At 39.5% G+C, this 23324-nt stretch overlaps 1 protein-coding gene across 1 annotated transcript; it reads right to left on the bottom strand.

Annotated features, from left to right (window-relative positions):
- Positions 1-268: 268 nt before the first annotated feature.
- On the bottom strand, positions 269-13803 carry loxl1 (lysyl oxidase-like 1). Its single transcript, XM_062442072.1, has 6 exons — positions 12346-13803; positions 8058-8166; positions 6881-7018; positions 1154-1310; positions 790-885; positions 269-388 (listed from the first exon to the last, which is right to left on the bottom strand). Exons 1-6 carry the CDS (start codon positions 13448-13450, stop codon positions 269-271), a joined length of 1725 nt encoding a protein of 574 aa, XP_062298056.1. The 5' UTR covers positions 13451-13803.
- Between the last annotated feature and the right edge of the window lie 9521 nt (positions 13804-23324).

Below are 23324 nucleotides of genomic sequence, written 5' to 3'. Positions count from 1 at the left end.
TCATGTGGTTCACTGTAACTTAGTGGTGGGAACATGACATGAACGCTTATTAACAGTTTGCCTTTCAGATTTAATTCTACAGCATATATGCCCACTATGGGTCGGCATGCGGCATTGTATAAAATGTCAAACTGTATCTTTCTCAAAAGCACAAGATGACCAAAAAAGTGGAAGACTTAATAAAAATAAATCTGAAATAAGTCTGTCCAGTGAATTATTAATAGTCAGCAATCAAGTATGTGATTAAAATCTGTAAATTCTGTCTTACTTACTGTGCGATCTTGCAGTTGGTTGTTCTAACAAACCGTCCTGTGTAGTGAATGTTACACCTGACCACATTGTTGGTAAAATCTGATTCCAGCACCAAGAACTTGGGATTGACCTGGAGCTGAGAGACAAAAGACAGACAGCACATTATAATTCAACACATACTCAAATTTCAACAACCATGAGTGACATCTAATGGGACCAATATTGCTTCAAGTGTGAATTTATCTGGGATAAATAACACTGCATAGATTGTCTATGTGTAGTACATCTTGCAGCCATATTGATCAAACAAAATATGCATGAAAAATAGACAATGAAATGGATAGAAGACCGGTGCCACTGAGCCCTGTGCTGCAACCTGAAGAACGCTGCAAACTTCAGTGGCTTTATAACTCTTTTATAAATCAAATCGATTTGTGTTGGTGGACAAAGACCCCTCACTTCCTTCCATAAAATGTGACCTATGCTGTTCACAAATGTGCCATGTCCGTGCACAGCAAAATCTCAGTTTACTCTTACCTTTAGTATGTAGTTTCCAGGCTGGACATCTGTGATATCGATCCACTGGCAGTCAATATCAGCATTGTATGTATCATAGCAGCCTGGGCTCAGACCCTGAAGAAACAGTGGGGAGATAAGGCATTAGTAAGGATACTGATCTGAAGTGAAAACCCTTTATGCAGTGTATGTCAGCAGGTAAAATGTCAATTTGACATTGTGCAAGGAACATATTCAGGCTGATGACTAAAACCCAGCTATTAATGCAACGATAAAAAAGTGACCACCAAATGAAGGTTGAAAATTGATTGGGGGAGCTTGAATTGCAATCGCTTTTTCATTCCTTGTTGCTTAATTCCACCCATGTTCTCATTTGCTGCAGTACCTGAGTGTGAGCGGTGCAGGCATAGCGCTTCAGGTGACCAAAGTCACAGGTTGTGTCCTCTAGACAGAAGCTAGCCTTGTGTCCTTCTGCTACTTTACGGCCAGAGCTTGCCTCCAGTAAATCGTAATGGCTGAACTCGTCCATGCTGTGGTAGTGCCTGTAGGAAAAAGCAAATCACTGTGCGTAAAAAAACTAAACATTTTAGTTAATGTGAGCAACCAGAGCATTTATGCTCATTCTAGAGTTTGTTAGGCTGTTGTAATTACACCTCCACATTGTGTAAATTTAGCTTATCCAGGTTTAAATGCAACTTCAAGACAGACTGTGGATTTATATACTGTATATTCAACCCATTGACCAAATATGTTAATGTTTATGTACGTGATGTTGCACCTTGACTGAACACATCATAAAGTACCAAAGGACAATGGATACTAATTGATGGAAACAATAAAGTATCGCAAGACATTAACACCCTAATGATGTATGAATGTTGTTAATTAGCTTGTATCAGTCGGCGAGATCAGAGGTGTTTGTGTGTGTGATCGCGGGTGTGTGAATGTGTTTGTGCTCATGTTTTTTTTTTTATGTGTGCGTGCACATATCTTTGTGTGCATGTGTAAATGTGTTTGTGTATTAGTGTCAGAGTGTATTTGTGTGCTGCTTGTGGTGTGTTTGTGTGTGTTTGCACAGCTTTAGCAGATTAGGAAAGGCTGGATGCACATGGCCACTGATCATCTCAACTGAACCGGAATTTGAAACAAGTGACTCTCAGTGACTGACTCTGTCAATGAGCTGGTCCATTTGAAATCATCTGCAATATTAACTGCTATATGGCTTGGACCTCTCCCAAATGTCAAAGTGACCTGTGATGCTATTAGCTTTTTAAAAGCCTGCTGTACACATAATTGCATGACATGCTAACACGGGTGTATTTGCATGCAGAACGATGACAGCAGTCTTCCTACTTTTATTATTAGTTTGACGTATTTGTGCACAGCAGTGGAAACAACATAGCAAAGCACACATACCTAAAATAGTTATAGAATAGCTGCTTACCACTCCCTACATTCATATTTCTCCTTTCCTGTGATTAAATGTCATTATTTAGTTTTTTAACTATTTTAATCTCACGTCTTTAGTAAAAATATACCTCTGTTAAATGATAAAATACCACAACTAAACATGTAAAGTTGTATTTTGTCACAAGATTCTGTAAATTTGTATGTACCTTTGCCTAAAAAAGATAATTATCCTGGCTGTGTATTATATGAGTACAGCCAGCACTGAGCTATCTTTTATGTGTTTAGCAAGAAAACACCCAACAACATTAGCAAACTGTGGTTTTTCTATGGTATTGAGGCTACTTAATTCAAGTGGTGTGCTCTTAGTGTAGCGCATAGATGCACAAATCTCATTTTATCACGTGACTATGGCTGAGGCTCATGTGCAACACTGCTGACATGAAGCATGTCTGTCAGGTTTACAAACAAGAATCATTTGTCACAGGCAAAACAGATACAATATGTTAGCGGCGAGCATTTTGGTGGTTATAACTAAGATGGCATATATGAGCTGCATACTTTTGACAGTTTATAAGCCACACTGAATCTTTTGCGATTTAATACAACAGCCTAACAAAAATGTTTTATTGAGGCTTTATCAGAGAAGAGTTCATTAAACGTTGTGGTCATTTTGGAGGATGTTGTTGTGCTATTGAATTGTATTGCATTATACATCATATGAATAATTTGTAATATTTTGTCCAAACCAAACCGAATGAACACATCCTCAACACACATAACTACTTACAACTATAACAACTTTCACTATCTCAACAAAATGGAATATAGGCTTTATAAAGTGTATCTATTAACTGTTAGTATAGCAACATACAGTATCTCAGTGACAAGTTATTAACTGCCAAATTCAGATTTGTGAACCTTCAGAGCTATGTTTTGCTAAAATAACAACAAAGACATTTCATTTTAAGTACTAAGAAACAAACAAGTGTTTCAGATATTTGTATGGACACAAATCACTCATGTAGCAACATGTAAGTTTAGTTAGTATACCTACAGTATTGACATGTAGTTTATCCACTGACTGTACACACAAAACCTACACAGTTAAGAAAAACTCAAGGAATGGTTTAATTCATTTGAACACATTCTCATCAAATTTTTAGTCTGACTAAACTTCAGAGCTGTTGATAAGGTATAACTATTCAATTCATCAGATTAATAAGTAGATTAGAAAGCAAAATCTTCTTACATTTTGATCCTGATAACTGCATGCTCTAAATTAAACAAAAACAAAGCCTATACCAATGTGATAACGTTCCTGAAGAGAGCATCCTACTGAAATGAAACATGACATGAATTAAATACACCTTGAAGTAGCAATTGAAATTATTTTGAGTATTATTTGATTCTTCATTCACACTATACAGTAAACTTAAATGGTGTTGACTTTAGTTGTTGTAGCAGGTGAGGTAAGCACTGGATCGCTTACAGTCAGACAAACTCAGACTATATAAATATTGCCCTTTCGCCTTACTTCATGGCCCATGTTTCAACATAGCAACAGCTTTTACTGGAACAGTCATTAAAGATTGAAGGATGACTTGGAAGGAAAAGTGGGTACTTTCCACTGATGGAGCAAGTGACCATTCAAGGACTCATTCTTTCCATAGCTGAGGCAACCAAATATGATTGCTCTCAGGTAGAAACCTGTCTGGCATTATCTGACTTGGAACACTATCTTCAACAGTTAGTTGGTTCAAATTACTCTCCTGTCTTTGTTAAAATGAAAATATGTGACCTTGTCTATTATTATTATTTATTATTCTATGTGTGGCAGAAGGGCACATATGTATTTTGTATAAATCTATGCATGTGTATAAATTCATGTGTATAGAGTGGGGTGGGAAATTAAATGCCTGCGAGGTTGAAACACATCCTTTGTTTGAGTTCCCGAAACTGGCATCCATTTCAGTGGCAGTCTTGAGATGATTATCTACAATATATGTGTGTAGGTGTGTAAGTGTGTGTGAGAATGAGACAGAAAGAGAGAGCGCTGGAAGCAGGGGGAAAAGATAGAGAGGGGGAGGCACTGGACGATGAGGTGCCTGGAAGGGTCCCCTGCCTCCTTGGATTCCTGGATCCTTTCACTGACTATGTCAACTACAGAGAATGTAGTGCTGGAAGAACACATAGAGGATTTAACAAGAATAGCTTGTAATCGTAATATACAAAACATTCCATTCCTTCTTCATAGTCATGAGTCATTTTCCACTTGTCTTGCAACAAACAAGACTTTGAGGGTTTCTCACATCACAGGTTGGGTTGTAAAACACAAAGAACTACAGTAGGCTCTTTGAGAACTATTTAGCAGGGGCCTGACATTTGCCTTCCACAAAGTATAACCAGGATATGAAGACATATGTCCAAGCACCTGCACAAACAGCAGCCATGATCTTTGACCAGGAAGGCCACATAGCTCAATAAAAATGTACTGTAAGCAACTAAGATGACTAAAGCAAGTTGAAGGACTCCGTTATCGACTTCAGCACAATCAAAAATAAAAGTAAAACCAATAAAAGCACTTTTAATGACTTTTACTTGCTTCCCATGTTGACTGGTATAAAAAAAAAAATGTGTCCCACATGGAATTCTATTTCCTGATTTGTTAAAAAAAAAAAAAAAAACAGAATTCCAATAATTTTACAGTCCGTAAGACTCAAGAGGATGCTGTTCCTTTCCCTTCTTCTAATACTCGAGTGAGAAAGATAGGAGTGAATGTAATGAAAACTGTCAACTACACAGCTTATTCAACAAAAATGTAGGGCAGGAAAGTTTATTGTGAGAATCTGGGCTAGAGATTTTCTTCCCCTAAAGAGATTTCTTTGTAACCAAACACTCTGCCCCAGTAACCCATATCCATGCCATCATACTTTAGCAACTGTATGATCTGGTGTCACAGATTGACAGCAAAAATGGATTGATTTGTCATTCTGATCACACAGCCAGTGGAATGATGGCCTTGGCTTTCTGCCTTCTGGGACCCACTGTGTAAATGCAGACTGATGTCAGACAGCAACAACATTGCCAATCTCCTAACGGCCAGTCCCATTCCTGTAAGATGAGGATAGTAAAGCAGAGCCTGGCACTAGCATCAGTGGGCGGACTTGCTGAAATTGAGATAAAAGCCAGTCTACATGGAATATAATGTCATAAAACAAAGGTGATACCTCCAAAATCACCTCATCAGAAATCCTCAAGAGATATTAAATCTGAGCCACTACTGCCCTGCAAAACCACCTAAAATATGTCTGCTGAGAGAGAAACAATGAGAAGGCTGCTTGCTAAATTGGTCAAACCCATACAGCTAGATACCATTATGTTTCATGTGATGTGGAATTTAGAGTGTATTGTCCTGTTGTTCTATTTCACACAGGTTTGGCCCTCTAAAGGACTCCATTAGTTTGACTTCTCTTTAGACCAGCTCTCTCACTTATTTTCTCTGGGGCTGGTTTCTCTTCCTGCAGTACGACTGTCTATATTGTAAAGGGGACCATACTGCATTCACTTTCATAAGCTCACTGAAAGAAGAACACAAGAGTGTGCTGTATGTAACAGCAATCACATTTACTACACAAAAGCCCAACACGAACCAGACATGAGGTCTCTAGTACAGCCTGTTTTTGTAGTCCAGGATCTTGTTTCACCAAAGCCATTTGTAAGTACTGATCACACATGGTACTAGCTTCCTGTTTCTAAAATGATTACACTTGGAAAATTGCAGATACATTTGCAAGTCCTCTCTCCTGCTTATGCATAAATCACAAATATACTGTTTCTTTTGATTACTTAAACACATCAAAATTAATGCGAGAGGAAATTACCTCATGTTTCAAATCATAGCTTGCATGTTGTACATTTGGAAACAGGCCCCAGGACAATATAACTCTTTTTTGCCTCCTCGAGTTTTGTCCTACTGAGGCCAGCGGGGGTTCATATGTCAGATAACATCCCAATTTCCAGTAATGAAAAGGTGAGGTTACTGAATAAGTTCCCTCTTCCATGTTGTATAAAGCTAATCAGGCTTCACCTGAAAGTCGGCTCAATCCCATGCAATGCTATGGAGTAGTGAGTCATGTTGACCTTGCAGGGAATACAGTCATCCGGCCAAAAAACTGATTCTATGCCTATACAGTCTGTGCAAATTAGCACAATAGTTGCATACTACAACCCCTAATTCTATACATTGTAGAGCTGTTGCTGCGCCAACCGCCTATTCCACATGTTGTTGCCTTGGTGGATACAGAATTATTCTTGAGGCACCCCTTATAGAGAGAAAAGATGATTGATGAAATAAATGCAAATGATCATAGATCATAGTTCAACAGTTCAACACCCATCAACAAACCAATTAGTAGTGATTTTAGTTTAGCCAGTTAATATTTAAATTAATTGTTATGTGACCACAGTCAATTTTACAACAGTTTGAACAACCAAAACCAACCAGAACTGTACATTCCTATGATGCAAAAGTGACTATAAAAGTACAGACATTTGTTAAATAAATAAATGATGTAATCTGTAAGAATCAAGCCAGAAACAAATGTTTGCTCACTGGCTCCATGGTCACCGTCACAGCTGATACTGCAGCCAGTAAAGCATAATTTGCTGATTAGGTAAAATCTGGTTTGTATTAACTACTTACTGATGACAGCTGTGCCACTCCCAGGTATGACGTGGCCTGTTAGGCATGAAGTCAGCAGTACCCTTGTTCTTCACCCTTTGTGGGAAACGCAGGAGGACTCTAACATCATAGTCGGTGGTCTCTGAGCCATAGGCAGTGCTGAATGGCGGACAAATACATGAAGACAAAAAACAGTGAGGTAATTGCACAAGTGGCTGCAAAAAGGATGTCAGCATGTCTGTTTCTCATAACTAAGACAAGAAGGGAAAAAAGAGCCGGATGGGAAATGCTTGGAGGCAGGAGCACATCTACTAAATAATTCATTCTACAGATTACAACCATCTCTCCAAACACACAGTTTCAACATGGGCAGAGGGAGCAGAGCGAGGTACGCACTCTGTTGTATGATTCCCTTTTTGTGTGAAAGAGGAGGCACAACCTCGAGTTCACAATACCATTGAAGATCTAAGCCATTCGTCTTGTGGATGTTGTTGACATTGGAGTGTATGGCAAATTACAACAGCCCATCTGTCGGTGATTGCTGCAATCTCAGACAGGATATGAAAGGGCTTTGAGGGATGGCTGTGCTTGTGATGGGAAGAGGGCAAATAGAGCAGCCATGGGGACAGAACACTTCCATCATTTCAATAGTGCCCTTAGTGTGGAGGCAGTCAAAGGGCCCAGGCCTGGGGCTCAGGGGATGATATCCACCAACAAAGAGAAATGAAACTAATGGCAGCCTGTATCCCCAAAAGTGACCAGGATTTAGTTCGTGTTGAGCTTTTGGCCAACTTTTTTTTTTACTTATTTCTTTCAGTTATTATTGCACAGACATATTCCCAAAGGCTATAATAGAATTGTGGATGGTTCACTTGCTGGTTAATGCTGGCCATAGGTGGAGCATATTACAAAAAAATTTAATCTCCCATAAAAATTAACATTTTGTTGATAATGTATGATCCTTTCATCTATTATCTACATCCATTTATCCTAGGGTCATGGAGGGCTGGTACTTCCAAGCATTTACTGCATACAAAGCAGAGTACATTCTGGACATGTCCCCAGCCCTTACAATGTTACAGAAACCATTCAAATTAAAACATTCATCACTAATATGAAAACAGAACCCATAAGGGATTTTTTAAAGTGTAAAAAAATGGATGCATTGCCATTAAACAACATCCAGAATTTGTTTTACCTTGATAGGCATTTTTCCTCGGCAGCACAGCGGAGGGAGTACATGTGGGCTCTCTGAATGTATGTGGAAGCCTGTACATAGTTGGGATCTGGAACCAGGTCAGGCAAACCTGAAATGATAGGCATATTTTCATTCAGTCACTTTTCAAAATACACAACCTTCTTGAAAGATGTAATAGTGATACACTCACAAACCAAATCTTACAAGTCTGCTCAATATGCTGAAAAAACAGGTATTATATGGATACATGTTTAGTCTCAAACAATGCTTATAAAGGGAGTGTTAATGATTGATAATCTGTGACAGGTCACCTTTTGATCTCTCTGGATTCCAGCCTTCCAAACAACGGCAGTGAGGGCTTTGCTAACCAAAAACAGTAGAACCCTTTCACATATTTGTCATCTTATTTTTATTACCTGGTATTTATGGCAGTGCTGGTGGAGGATATGAGGGGCATGAGTGACACGGCCTGGAGTTCAAGAGTGGGTCACAATAGAGAAAGCCATTGGCCACTAATTACTGTGCATTCCAGATTATTATAATGGTTTTCTAATGAGACACTTTTTCTCCATAGGCCTCTCAGACAGTGGTGAGTTTGGGGTGAGAGAGCACTAAGGTTACATTTGGATCTCTTGTGTGAAAAATCCCCACAAAACAAAGAAACATATAACATTAACACAACACATTTGGCCTCTAACTTAATATATGCTATTATGAGGTAAACATTTTATGCAAATGATTGATTGCCCTCTTGGCTAATGTGATGTGATCTTGTGTGACACTAATCTTAATATGAACCTGTCACTTGAGGTTAACCTTTAACATAGTAAACATAGGATGACTAGTCATGTCTGTTGAGGATAAAGCTCAACTTGGAAACATGAGCTACAGTATAATAAGAGGCCTTGTTGCAATACAGCATGTGTTTTCATACATACATGCTTCATTCAAACAAATGACTAAGATGGAGAGATAGAGAAGGAAAGACATTGCATAGAGATACAGCAAGAGAGCCAGACAGACACACAGAAAGAGAGAAGGTATGTGCCAGGGTAAAATATGAATAATGTTACACCGCTGCTTTTTTAAAGGTGCGACACTGACCAAGTCGGTCAGAAAACCTGAGGAACTCATTTTTTAAAAAGCAGGGCTGACTTTTCAGAGTAGATGTCTGTGTAATGCCCTGTAAAGGCCATGCCAGCAAGGGTCTCTGGTGTAGCTCACAAAGGCCTGATATGCTTGCTTTGTTCAAGCTACAGATAGCCAAACCATTCAACCTCTAAGCCTGGAGGCATTAATAAAATCACAAAAATTAAATTCAACCTTTAATTTCTGTTGCAACATGCTTTGACAATGGAAAAGAAAACAGATGATGAAACAAACTGTTATCCATGTCACGCTTTAGTTATGGTCTGTTTATGGAAACCAAATAAGAAGTTTCCTATTTTATATCTGCTTCACGTTTAACATCCAGATGAGTCTCGCCTTCCTAGCCGCAAGTTTAAAAAAGGGCTTTGCCTTTCCGGACATTATGTAAACATCCCATCTGACAGCTCTCTCTGATGCAGACATATAGAACAGGGGGAAGCTTCCATGTAAACATTGTAAGACCAGTGTGAAATGCAGAGGTTTTCCAACTGCACTCTCAGCCCCGTTTTTTCTCTTCACCCCAGGAAGGCTTTGTTCTCTGTGCTGTAATCTTTTGAAATGTGAAATTGGGTCTCTTTCAGAGGGATAAAGTGTTTTGAGAAGCCAAAGCTGATCAGCTCTCGACAGCATGTGACAAAGCCACACATTACACTCTAAGTGGGGCACAGAGAAAAAAAAACTGAATCTTGCCAGGCTTTTTATACCATCTAATATAGAATAATAAAAGGACATGAGGGTTCCTCATCAGATACTCTTGCTGTAAGCTAAATGCTGTTAGCTAGCTGCAGACCACTGACAGAAGAGCACCCTTAAATTTACTGAGGTCAAAACCAAGATTCATAACAACATCTGATGATTATACATAGTTTTAGCAAACTCTACTTTCACTGCATACTCTATGCCCTCTTGCAATAGGCATTATGATCAACCATTTTGCATGGTCAGTTATATTACAATACATTTTTTAACAATATGGAGGTGTTAAAACCTTTTCCCTTAATTTGAGGATGCTTGAGTAAAATAAATGTGATGCTGCCTTGCAGCTGCCTTAATGAATTAATCTGTACCAATTATGGTCTAATTATTCTTTCTCCTGACTGCTGATGGCTTTGTTGGGGGAATATGAGAGGAAGGAAGAGTGATATCAAATGACAATGCATTGCAAAGCATATATATATTTGGGACATTATGTAAACTTTAAACAATCTTTGCAATGACACTGCACAGCTTTTAATGTTATAAAGCTCTCATGGAGTGCATACCTTGACTAGGGGCAGCACAATTCAAGTCATATTCATTACAGCTAGCTGTTGCTACTGTTGTCCTGTTACAAACTCTAGGTCTTTATCAACAAAAGTACCATGCTGACTGATGTCAAAGCCAATCTGGGTTCAGAAAAGACACCCACTAACATGATAAATGGTTCAAATTTTGCTCATATAGTGTAAAGTTCTCTTTGTATTACAATTCATGCACACAGCACATATACTACTGTGGCTGTACATATACAACTCAAACCACTTGACACCTAAAAGCAACAATTGGGAAATTTCTGCATTGAAACTTATTTCATGGTCTTAAATTTAATCATTGAAGTTATATATATACTTTGGTTGCTAATAGTAATGCTTGCCATCTTGTTTACATACACTAACTTAGCCCTATTTGTGTTTCTTGGACTGATTTTAGTAGCCCATGCATGATCATATATATTCAATGTATTTGTATTACATAATAAACAGCCAGGCCACTAGTAAATGTTTATGTTGTTATATCAGTGCAACTTACATTTGCCTATACATTTAAAAATGGATATAAAACATGTTTGTCTTCAATTTTAAGTAAATCTTAAATTTGTATATCACCATTCGTATGATATTTAACAGCTTAATGCTGTGCCATAAAGTAGTGCAATAAAAATGTCAGCTTTTCAACAGCTCCCAATGGCTGAATCTTTATCACAATGATTACTGATTACACTAAAGCATCCGCACACATGTTGGCTTTTTGTGCTGTAGAAATGGCTCCCAGCTCTAGAGAGTGTAATGAATGATGGTTGCAAGGCTCACAGCACACTAGAGGGACTATAACACAGTTATGCAGATCATTGAGTAAAACCTACATTATTAAGAGTCTAAGATTCTTGCTGGAGGTCTCCCCTCACCGCTTGCGAAATTCAGAACATAAAAAAAAGTCATGTTGTTTACATTGAGCTAACTTTTTTTTTCTTCAGCATTACAATAAACTCAAGGGAAATTTCTTCATCCCTTGCACAGTGATACATTATCAAAACACAGGTGATCAGTTCAAATAGGTAGGTTCAAAAAATAGGTCCAAAACACTTTTTCTTTTGTACCCCGTGCACTGCACATTTTGACACACCTCATTCCTGTAACTAAATATTTCTTTGATTTCATGTAAGTGAAGCAATGGACCCCATTTGTAACAGGGACTTTCCACATTCTCCCTCCCCCTCAAGGAGTGGTGGAGTACTGTATCCCCCTCCCTATTTACCCTGTCCTGTCCTCAAGCCCAGGAGGCAGCCACTACCCACCAACACCCCCTGTCACCAGACCCCATATGAGGTCACCACCACCATTACCAAACTCTGCATGCCTCATGAAACAGTCTGCTTTCTTGTAGCACAGAACTCCCCACACAAAAACACAGTGGTTCTTGTGTGTGATCTCTGAACATTGGCAGGGCTTTCTCAACACCTGGTTTCAATAACCATACAAGTGGGAAAAGATGAACCTTGCATCCACTTTACTTTGTTTGTAAACTGAAAAAGAGGCTGACTCTTTAGCAGCTGTTTCATTCTGATTACTTCAAATATCTGACAAACAAGAAAACTGGAAAAACATGATTGTATACTTGAGAGGGTGGTGAACTCCCTACTCTCTAGTTCTTGCATATTTCAAATTCATATGTCTAGTATAACAGAAATCACACTGTAAGCAATGCAAGAAATATTTTGAGAGCTTAAGAATGTTCTTGTTGGCTCCAAATTGGCATCCACTCCCATCCCACTTATGTGTTATACAGTCTTTTAAGATCTGGTCAAACTCCCTGAACAAAATGTAAAATAAAGCTTGCATTGTGTTATTTCACAAATACCCAAACAAAAAGCTCACTGTACCTCTCTGTTCTGGTCGGTACACACTCCCAACATTGACACTGGGATTGTCAGGGGCAGAGTTTGGAGAATTTCTGCCTGGAGAAATGGGCTGTACGAAGGGAGGCTGGGGTCTTCCAAATGGAGGAAATTGCTCATATTGAGGGCTCCTGATTTGACTGCCTGGGCCTGTCCTGTCCACTATCACTGGAGCAGCTTGGTTAGGGTCTGGGGCAGGCACAGCGGGAGCAGAGTCCTCGTTGTAGATACTGTGGGTGTATCTGTGGTCCAGACCATCTGAAAATGGTGGTTGGGCAGCACGTGGAATCACAGGATTAGACCCATAGCTATAGGACTGGTAGTAGCGGTAACCGTCTTCAGTAAAGTCAGAAGGAGAGCCAGGGAGCACGGGGGCCACACCACCTGCAAACCCTCCTCCAGTGTACCCCCGTCCAGCACCGTACCCTCCACCGCCATATCCTCCACCGATAACAGGCTGAAATGGTGGCTCGTAGTTCCTGACTGTTCCCTCCACAAAACTAGGGTCATAGGGGATTGGTTGAAATGCAGGCTGTTGAGGCAATGGGAACTGTTGGTAGGATGGTACGTTATATGAAGATGAAGAAATGGATGATGATGATGAGGAGGAAGAGGAGGACGATGAAGATGAAGAACCTGTGGATGGCCTGAAGCGAGTACTAGAGGATCCCTGAAAGTGGCTACCACCTGTGGTACCTGCGGTTTGTCTCCAGTTATCAGGTACTTGTCCAAAGCCGAAAGGATGCCTGGCCTGCCCACGGACAGTCTCAGATGACCCTCTTGATGGTGCCTGTCTGCGGACATTGCCTCTCAGAGGTCTCTGTGCAGAGCGTGAACGTGTATCTGCCACAACCACCCTTGGAGCTTGGTCCTGGGCCGCCGCACCAGCAGGGACATATTCAGCTCCACTGTTCAGCAGACTAAACATGCGGCCATTGTTCTCCCACTGAATCACCTGCCTCCAAGGGGTAGCAGAGCTGTCCTGGCCCTGGCCCCGACTCTGGCTCTGCCCCTGAGCCTGTGCGGCAACCTGCGGCTGCCCTGAGCCCAGCAGGATAAATACCAAACATGCTACAACAATAGGCAACATACCGGCTACGAAGATGCCACAGCTCACCACACAGGAAAAGCCCTTCCAGTCCACCAACAGCTCAAACTCAAACCACCTGTGGCTCTGTCAATAAAACATGTGTATCCTCTTCTCGCGGATGCAGCTTTGGTATGAGCGCAGAGACAGATGCAGGATTGAAAAGTAAGCCTGTGGTTGAGTGCATCTGCAGGTCTTCACTGACAGCAGCAGAAGAGGAATGTGCATTCAGGAGCAATCACACACAGGAGAAAGAAAGTGGGCTTCAGAAGACCCACCGGTGTTGTTACCATCTGTTAGTACTATGAGAACATGTCCTGACGTCTTGTCAGTCTGCTGGCTTGCCTGTCAGTAGACTGAGCATTGCTCTCTGCCTTTTGGAAAGAAGAAGTGCCTGTGCACTGCACGACTGCAAGCTTCTATTTGCCTGATTGCTTACAATGGGCTGTGAAAAAATCTCAAAGTTTTTTTTCTTTTTTAAGGAGAGGTCCCACATGGCCCTAGTGCTAGTGATGTTATAGCCTGTAGCAGCCAGCACTCCACGAGGCTTCCAGAGTCAACATTACCATCTGCAAAGGCATTCAGACATACTGTATAACACATTTCACATTCAATGGCTTGAATTCTTTTCTCACCATGTACAAGCACACATAGGACAATGTGACCCACAGGTGGTTCAACGGTTTGTAATGTTGCTACCTTGTCTTTAAACCTCTAAAAATTACAATAATTGTGTACAGATGGGAAATTACCCAATTGGTAACAGGGGCACCCTGTCGCAGAGAACCACTTTACTGATGCAGTTCACACAATGGACAACTGTTTTATTTTATTTTAACTGGCTCTAACTGTAAAATATTCCATAGTGCAATGTGGAGGCAGAGTAAGTCATTTTGAGTGGCATTTGCACAAACAATGAGAAACTAATGATATACTGACTGGTAATACGTAACCTTATATAAATAACGTGATGTCTCTTCAACACAGTCCTCTGTTTATGGACTGGGTATGTTAGGAAATTTGGTCTGTATCCCCCACCCAAAGAAATATCAAACTGAGGTCAATTATGAAAGTGTTCAGAACCTCCTCCCACCAAATACAAACATTCACAAACACATCACCTCCTCTCTCCACCCCTTATTCCCCTTGCTGCTTGTAGTACACTGAATGCACAAAAGACATGCATACATGCTGTGCAAGACAAGACCGTGTGTGCTGTTGTCTGTGAATACTATCAATGCACTGTTGCACTCTGAGACCCTCATTTACACAAATGTTCTGAGAGACAAGTCATTAGTAAACACATTCATGGGGGACTTGAAACAGCTTGGTTACTGCTTGCCTTGATAGAGTGCTTGCAGACAGAATCAGATTTCTCCCTGTTATCAAAGTCAGCAGTTTGTAAGGTATTTTCCTTGGCACGGCTTGCACGGGCAATGGCCACAATGTGCCACAGACCAAAGAAAGGACAACATTCCTCCAGGGCTGTAGCAGGCAACATTCACTTTGCCTCTCTCAAACATGACCCATAAAACCAAAATACTGCTTCCAATAAATACTGTAACTCGCCCAACAACACGCAAATGCAGTGCTAAGAGGAGCTTTATCATGGTTTTTTGCACCAAAAATGTAGCAAGAGGTCTTCTTGCATCAATATGGATATGATATCTGTTCTATATATACATCACATCTGGCTTTACAGACATGAGCTGTTCTCTCATACTGTTATACAATGACTCAAAACACATTTGTAAAATGCTGACACATTCATGACTGAACATCAAACAGTTTTGGTAAGTGTATCTGTCTTCTGTTGCAACACAAGCGTTTTTATATTTGCCAGTGAATAGCTTATTAGACAGTTACATCATAAAGACAGTGTGATCATTTGTGTTTAATGTGTTAGATCTGTTTATGACAAATGCACCAAACTTATACAAAACATTAGACTTTTTATTCACTCGCAGCTTAAAATATGTGTAATGTGATACCTTATGAGAATATTTTACTTTCATTAAAGTGATACAAAATAGAGAAAATCCTTGTCAGATTGTTCTGAGTTTACTCTGTTCCAGTTCGTTTAGTGCTTTTTAAAGCCAGGATTCTTTCTATCTTCTGGATCAACCTTGTTTTCCTCTCTTAGTCCTGCATTTGTATTAATATGCCGTTAGACTTTTTGTTGATATTAAGCTTGAGGGTTTTTTTCTTAATTACAGATTGATCCCATGGGATTTTCCTCTGAGACAGAAATTGCTGCTTTAAAGAGGCAGACCAGCAGTGAGCCCCAGAAATCCTGTCACTGAAACATTCCACAGAGATTAGTCAAGAAAGTTGTGAGGCAAGGTTAGTTGTTTTTGTGTGACTGCTGTGTGTGTCCCCTGTCTGATGGAAACACCATGTCGCCTGTGAAGTATGGTGAAAGAACGCATTGATCTCAGTGACTATGCAGCAGAGGAGGAAAGCCCAGGGAGTAGACATCCTCCTGAGAGCAACCTTTAGCTGCACAGAATCAGAGCTAGGGTCGTCTTACACACTTAGAACTACATTCATCCCCAAAATCAGTGTAGAAAGTAGATACAAGCTCTAATGAATGACATTACAACAAACTTATCAGTGCTTAAAGTTCAAAATTCATTTTCAAAAAGTAACATAAGTACAAACTAATACTGTATGTGTCAAAACAAATTATGTCCTGGTTTTGTCTCATAAAGGAAAACCAATCTTTGCCTGATATCAAGGACCAAACAATTTTCTGATCTTTCTGGTTTTTAACAGATACATGTTCTGTAATGAGGCTTGATATCAAATATTTTTTTCTGTGATGACAGCTCTCCATTGAAACAGGTTATGAGCAGTGCAGATTTCATGCTTAATTTGAAAGCTGACAACACAAAATCACATAAAGGAAGGAGATGTCATAATTATGGACACATCTCACTTTATAAAAAAACATTTTCAGCTGTCAGATGTTGCAAGAGCATTTTTCATATAATTAGTTGATCCTTCCTTATTCAAAAAGACAGCTGTCTATTATACAATTAAAAGATAGATGAAGGTCATACAGAAAGAAAGTTGTATTGCTTCCCAGTGTAAAACATCTGGTATTGTGCACACATCAACTATATCCTGCATTTGTGATTAAGAATTTGGGATGGAACAATGGAGCTACAGTTTAGCAAACATGCCAGTTAAAAACAGAGACTTCTGTGATGGCTAAATGTGTGTATTCAACGTCAGATGATAAACCACTTCCTGAAGTCGGTTAAGAATTTGACACATTCAGCATTTTGTTGTCCTACAGCTTTCCTTCCCATCTGTAATCTGCTGGAGAAACATTAAAAGATTGCTGTGACTGCATTTTCTGTGGAAGATTTCCAGCTATTTTGCAAATGATTTTTTTTAGGTCACTGTTAGGATTTTTGTTTGATATCATTAAATCCAAACATTAAGAAATCCTGTGCCTTTGTTGTTTAGGAGCATTGAATTGATCTGTAACACAAGTGTTAAAAAAGGACAGGGAAATGTTCAAACATTTCTGAACTAAAAAGAGTGTTATTATTGCAGTGAAATCAGGCCTGTAAGTGTAACAACACAGTAGATTTCAAGTTACACAAACACAAATGTACAATAGTGTATACAAAGATGCCCAATTGTAGATTCCCACAGTAAAGACATATTGATCTTGTTTTCTATCATGTTGCAGGGCATGCAAGTTAGTAGGCACATAACTATAACATACTATATAAAGAGAGACTGGTGGCAATGCCGATCTGTTGTATGACCCTGTAATAACTGTAGACAACATATCCCATCTCTTTCATCTGCTTCACTCACAGTGTCTCTAAAATTAAGTAATTATTTCCATTCACAATTCTAATTTCCACTTCACCATGGCAGAGATACAACAACTGAGGTTGGCGATTGCAAGCACATTTGGTCATACCGTTGGAGCAGTCAGCCTTTGAAGTACCCACCTGCTTTCCATTAATTTCATTTTCATTCAAGGAGAGTCATCCGGCACCTGCACTCTGTTCTTGGCTCAGTATCAGATACTAGCAGACAGAAACGATAAAAATGCTTTCAATCATTGGATAATTTAAATATTTTTTTCTTCTCAGCACAATATAAAAATGAACTTCGTGATTTTCCTTTAAAAAGACTCTAACAAAGACAAGACACTAACAAAGCATACATTTTCATTGAAAATACTTTACATTAAATTGTGCACTGCAGTCAGGGCACATTTGTAATGTCATAAAATGTGATTATGCGATAACAGGACTTTGTTATGAGATCCTAAATGCATGCTGTGAATGTGTGATGACTTAAGTTCAACTTTACAAGATGCAGTAAAAACTAATAAGAGTGGAACTAAGAAAATTAGGAAATTGTTATACAAAACCACCTGCTTCATAGTACAGATTACAGCTAAATGTATAATTTTGCATGTGCCAGGCTGAAATCCCCCAATGTTATTTCATGGTATTCTAATGTTTTAGTCAATTAAATTAGGCCGCCTCTGACTGGCCCCTTCCTATTAAGATTTAAGCTCCATTGTATTTTTTGATTGTTCCTAATGTGATTGTTTTGGACGGGATTGTGTTGCTTGCATTATTTTGATTCTTCTGGAAAGCAAATGGATCATCAAGGAGGCACAACAACATAGGAAGGTGTGAAATATGAATAATATGTGTGTGTGTGTGTGTGTGTGTGTGTGTGTGTGTGTGTGTGTGTGTGTGTGTGTGTGTGTTGTGTGTGTGTGTGTGTGTGTGTGTGTGTGTGTGTGTGTGTGTGTGTGTGTGTGTGTGTGTGTTTGTTTTTCACCAGATTTACACCTTGGCCAAAAATGATTGGAAAGGATTTAAAGGGGACCTATTATACTTTTCCTTATTTTCAGTTATAATATTACAATGTTGGATAGTCATATTAAACATGGACAAAGTGTCAAATAATGAGGTAAAAGTATGTAGAAGTAAACCCTGTGAGCAAAAAGCACTGCCTTCCAACTGTTCTGAACACTTCCAACATTTTTTCTACTTTCAGCCGGCATCAGTTCATGACAGATTTTTTGATCATCTGCTCCAATCACACCGGGTGAGTTCACTGCTCCGCTCTGTTCCATAATGGCATTTTTCCATTGTTTTGGGGGCAGTCACATCAAGCCGTGACTTGAGTCAAGCTGGCACACTGTGTGTGTTTTTCCATTACACAGCACAGTAAAATTAAATAAGTAGTTTACCCATTGGAGGTGCACTGGTTGTCTGCAGCTGACATCATCATCACTGATCACTTGTTTTTTCTACTTGTAACATTCCTCCTTGCACTATTTGTAACTGTTCTGCTGCACAAATAAATCCATATATCTCCATATGTTGGTGTTTCATCCAGTTTTTAGTCCCACTACCCTAAAAATATAACACCAATTTGGTAAGGAACACGTTTCATGTTCTGTGAATTCTTCATAATAAAAGTTTCCTGTTATTGAGTAATTTCAAAGTTTTTTAATATGAAACTGTCAAGCTGTATATGTTGAATTTACATCTGTGGTAACTTAATACAACTCTGATACAGTTGCCTCTTGGCAGCTTCTGTAAAGCTGGCCAATCAGAGCAGAGTGGGCTGATCAGGTGGGGGGCCTTAAAGAGACAGGGGGTAAGGCTGCCTGTTTGAGACAGAGGCTGAACTGAGGGACTGCATAAAGGGCCAATATAAGATAAATAGTAAGTTCTTTTTTCACTGTGAATTATGCAAAGCTACTGTAGTAGAGTCGAAGAATAAAAATATAGAGCTGGAAATTAACATAATCCTTTAAGGTTTATCTGGAGATAATATGAGCCTTTAGCCACCTAAAGTTAGTAAAATAGTGAGGATATCTTCTACAGGTAGATTTTTTGTGTGCGTAAAAAGTACAGTGTCCACCAGTTCAGCTGCAAGAATCATGACCAAAAGAGGCACTAAAAAGACTGTAACTATGACGGATATATATTTGATTTGACAAGTTTGGACAACTGAAGCCTCATATTAGCTTCAAATAAACTTTTAAATACATTTTTGCATGGAAGGAGAGCTGAGGATTTTAATACCTATCACCTATATTGAATCACTATGAAGTGATCTCTTAAAGGCCTGTATATATTCAGGAGCAATGATAACAGCAAAAACAACACGTGCCAATGTTCATTTGGGCACCTGACTATTGTTATAGGACAGACTTGAAAAACTGTGTACACTTAAAGGGGCCAATTTCACAAAAGTTTCAAAAGACACTATACAAAGAGAATGAGATTATGAGATCATTCAGTCCCTGGATGCCGTTGACTTAATGCAATGTAAATAAAGGGGGTAAAGAGGGAGGAGGGAGGACACAGAGAGATTATTGCCTAACATGTTGCTTTGACAATGGCTGCCCTGCCCAAAGTGTTGTGACGTTAGGGGGTTAACTGATGTTAAACTCTGCTTGAGGTTTAACCAAGGGAAAGAGCTGTGGGGGATATCTGTGCTTTTTTGGTGCTAATGAGTATCTTACAGTGTTGAAAAAACAAATGGAGTGTATAGTAGCAGTACCATGACAAAAACATTAACACATACATATACCTGGTCTGTGCATTAATATACAGATTATACGGTAAATGTATGTGTGAGATTTTATCACTCTTCTCATGATCCATCCATAAATAAGTCAGATTTGATGAGTAGGAAGCACTTTCATTTCCCTTGTTACTATCCAAATGTCCAGATGGACTGATGTTCACTGCATTGTGACAGAACTCGGGAAGATATTAATCTGCTCATCTGATCTGTTTGTCTATTTGTGAGGTCATGACATGTAACCAGGCCAGCAATTAGAAATTATGAACAGGGGAAAAAAACTTTCCAAATTGGGCCCCTCATCCACATCCAGTCTAGCAGCACCACCAGCACTCACAAACCCTTAGTTCGAATAATAAGATCTCGGCCATTAGCCTTATAGTGACACAGATGGAGTCTGTAACAAGCACTTCCAACTCCAGTGTTATAGACCCATCCAGGCCTAGCCCTGTTTTGCATACATATACTTAATATGATTATAGAGCACAAAAGGTCAAGTCAGTTCAAAACACCTGGGAATTGTATGTATAGTTGTATAGTTTATCCTCCTTTTACCTTAAAAAAAACAGTGGACCTTCTTTGCATGAGGGTACTTGTGTCTTGCTCAGTTTCTGATAAAGGGTGATATAAGAACAGTCTGATTATTTTCTTGCTGGCTTTAGGCCTAACAATTTCCTGATTGCAAGCATTAGTAAGACCAGCAGGTTGCAATATCCATATAAGGACAGTGCAGCAGTACTTTTTTTTTTTAATTTATTTTTTTATAAATCTAGTTAAGTGAACGTGCCGACATTACTTAAAGGTAGAGTCAATCATTCTGGAGAAGGACTTGATGTTTGAGCTAAACACGCAAACAAGTACATGGACATGCACTGAAAAGGCAATGACCAAAAGAGAAATATGAATCCTGGGTGATGCGTCAGCTGTTGAGTTACTTGGGTTCCTCTCACACTTCAATAGCAGTAAAACAATTTTTTTTTTTGTCTTGTGAGCGTAACAGTCCATCCCCACTCTTTCAGAAATGTACTGAACCAGTTTGCTCCCTGCTGCTGATTGGCTGGAATAATGTTAAATATGTGGTTTACTCAAACCCACTGTGCTTACATGTCCATTTACAGAGCCAGTGCTGTGTATGAACACTAGATATTTTTTCAGCACACACACAGAATGGGCAGCTAGCCGACCATGAGGAGATATTCGCTGAATTTGACAAAAAGTATATTGGATTAGAATCACTGACTTTATCCTGCCTGCCTGCCTAACCCCTCACCATTGCCACAATCAGCCCCAGTTTGTGCTTTTCACACTTTTTTGGCCAGAAATGTGGCTGCTGCTTCTCTGCTTCTTTAATTTTACCCTGGCTTTTCATTTTTGAGGCCTTCATTTTTAGTAAAGGCATTTTGACTTTGCTAGTCAGGCTCCAGTTCGCTTTACATTAGCTGTACATGTGAGTTCTGCACATTGGACTGACAAAGTGTTTTGACTGGGGTGGTATCAGATGACAAGTTGAAATGTGTTTTAATGGTAACAACACATTTATTCATACATATAAATTGTATTATCATGTAAATGGTTGCACTTCATCACATTTAAGGGTCACGAATAGACCTCTGCATGGGCCCGCCCTGTGCCTATGGCAGGGGCCAACTGTACCCTTTGACCCGCCCCCCCTTCCCTCCCCCCAATGGCAGGGTGCATGTAAGCCTCATCTCAGATGCAAAAGGCTAATTTGAACTCCGATCCCTTTTGACAGTGGCCTTTTGCACACACAGCTCAACCTCGAGGGAAGGACACGGATGCAACACACAATCTAAATCAGAGATTATAATGCAAACAGCCCTGTGGGGCTCACTAATGACTAAGGTGAGCCTGAGATGCAGCTCCAACTCTGCTTTAGAATATCAATTAGGTCTCTCAGGGACATAGAGATGGAAGGAAGTGACTGGCATAGTAAGCGCCTACCGCTTGTCTGTGGACACCTCTAGTACACGGTATGCACCTCGGTGACTGCCGAGAGATATTGAGCAAAAAGGAAAAAAGGGAAAACAAAGTCAAGACAGGTAAGGATGGTGTCGGTGGGGGCAAGTGATGCAGGAGGGAGAAATCCATTGTCATGTGTTTCTCAAAAAAGAGGAGTCTGTAAATTTGTTGAAGCAGCCTATTCAATTAGCTCCAGAAATCCACAGCTGGTCCCCAGAGACACATCTCCACAGATGTGTTGTGTGCTATTGTCATACCCCAGAGAACTACCCTTCCTCTGTTCTCTATCTCTTTCTTTCAACTATCTCCTCCCCTCTTTGTTACAGTACATTCTCTATACAACACAACAAGGTCCTGATAATCAGATGCTGGCTGAGCTGGGATACAGAGCACAGAGACAGACAACAGGCTGCATCTGAAATCATCTCACACCTCCACTTGATATTGTTCAAGGAAAGAGAGTCATCTAAGGCCCTCATCTGTACAGACCGAAAGGCATCAACACTCAAACACCAAAAATAATGGAAAAAACTAGTGTTCTGAGTATTCATGGAGGTGTAGAGTAAACTATCTATTGGACAGCATACTGCTATGCCACTAATGTCGCTACCTGTGCCGAGAGATTTAGGAAAATAATTACAACTCTAATCTGGTGATCATGTGATTACAAAACTCAGGGTCATCCAGGTAATTTAGTGCTATGTTTAAGAAAAAGGCAACAGCTGATTATAATCATCATAATGTCATTCAAATGCCTCGGGGAGCAGATGAAATTAATTTACAATCATTTTATATTAGTACTCTATTTTGGTGTGCTAATTTGAATTAGACAAAACACACACATGGAGATTAACAACAAGTTGAAGAAAAAATAAACTAACCTATGTGAAAGTGAAAACACTTTCTTGCTTAGCTTTCTCTGAAGAAATTGCAGTTAATGTGGATTTATGCAACATTGGAATAATTTCCTTTGATTCTCTGTTGATAAGGTTTATATGTTTTTTTTTGTATTTATGGGGCATTTTATGCCTTTATTACAGGGACAGGAGAGGACTTGAGAGAAAAAGCGATTAGAAAGTGATGGAGGTTGAAATGTAACAAAAGTCTGCAGATGGATTCAAACCACAGATGTGTCGGTTTTATGGCATGTATCTTAACCAGTAGGATACCAGAGCAGGCCAAAGTTTGGATTGTTGTCATGCTAACTAGTGTGTAGAGTGTTTTTGAGAAGAAATATAAAAGCTTCCATTCATTAGGTGTAAATTCACTCTCTTTTGCAATATATCAGATAGCAATAGGAAGAAGCACA

The sequence above is a fragment of the Scomber scombrus genome, chromosome 1 (assembly GCF_963691925.1).
Source record: "Scomber scombrus chromosome 1, fScoSco1.1, whole genome shotgun sequence".
In the NCBI taxonomy this organism is placed as follows: domain Eukaryota; kingdom Metazoa; phylum Chordata; class Actinopteri; order Scombriformes; family Scombridae; genus Scomber; species Scomber scombrus.
This window is presented reverse-complemented; position numbering and strand designations above follow the sequence as displayed.

What these genes read in the sequence shown, in the direction of transcription:
- loxl1 (XM_062442072.1), bottom strand. Translation starts at nt 13,450, where the DNA reads ATGTTGCCTATTGTTGTAGCATGTTTGGTATTTATCCTGCTGGGCTCA. An exon ending in GAGGAAAAATGCCTATCAAG is followed by an intron (nt 7,019 to 8,057) that starts GTAAAACAAATT and finishes TCCGCCATTCAG; the next exon opens with CACTGCCTATGGCTCAGAGA. An exon ending in GAGTGGCACAGCTGTCATCA is followed by an intron (nt 1,311 to 6,880) that starts GTAAGTAGTTAA and finishes TTTTTCCTACAG; the next exon opens with GCACTACCACAGCATGGACG.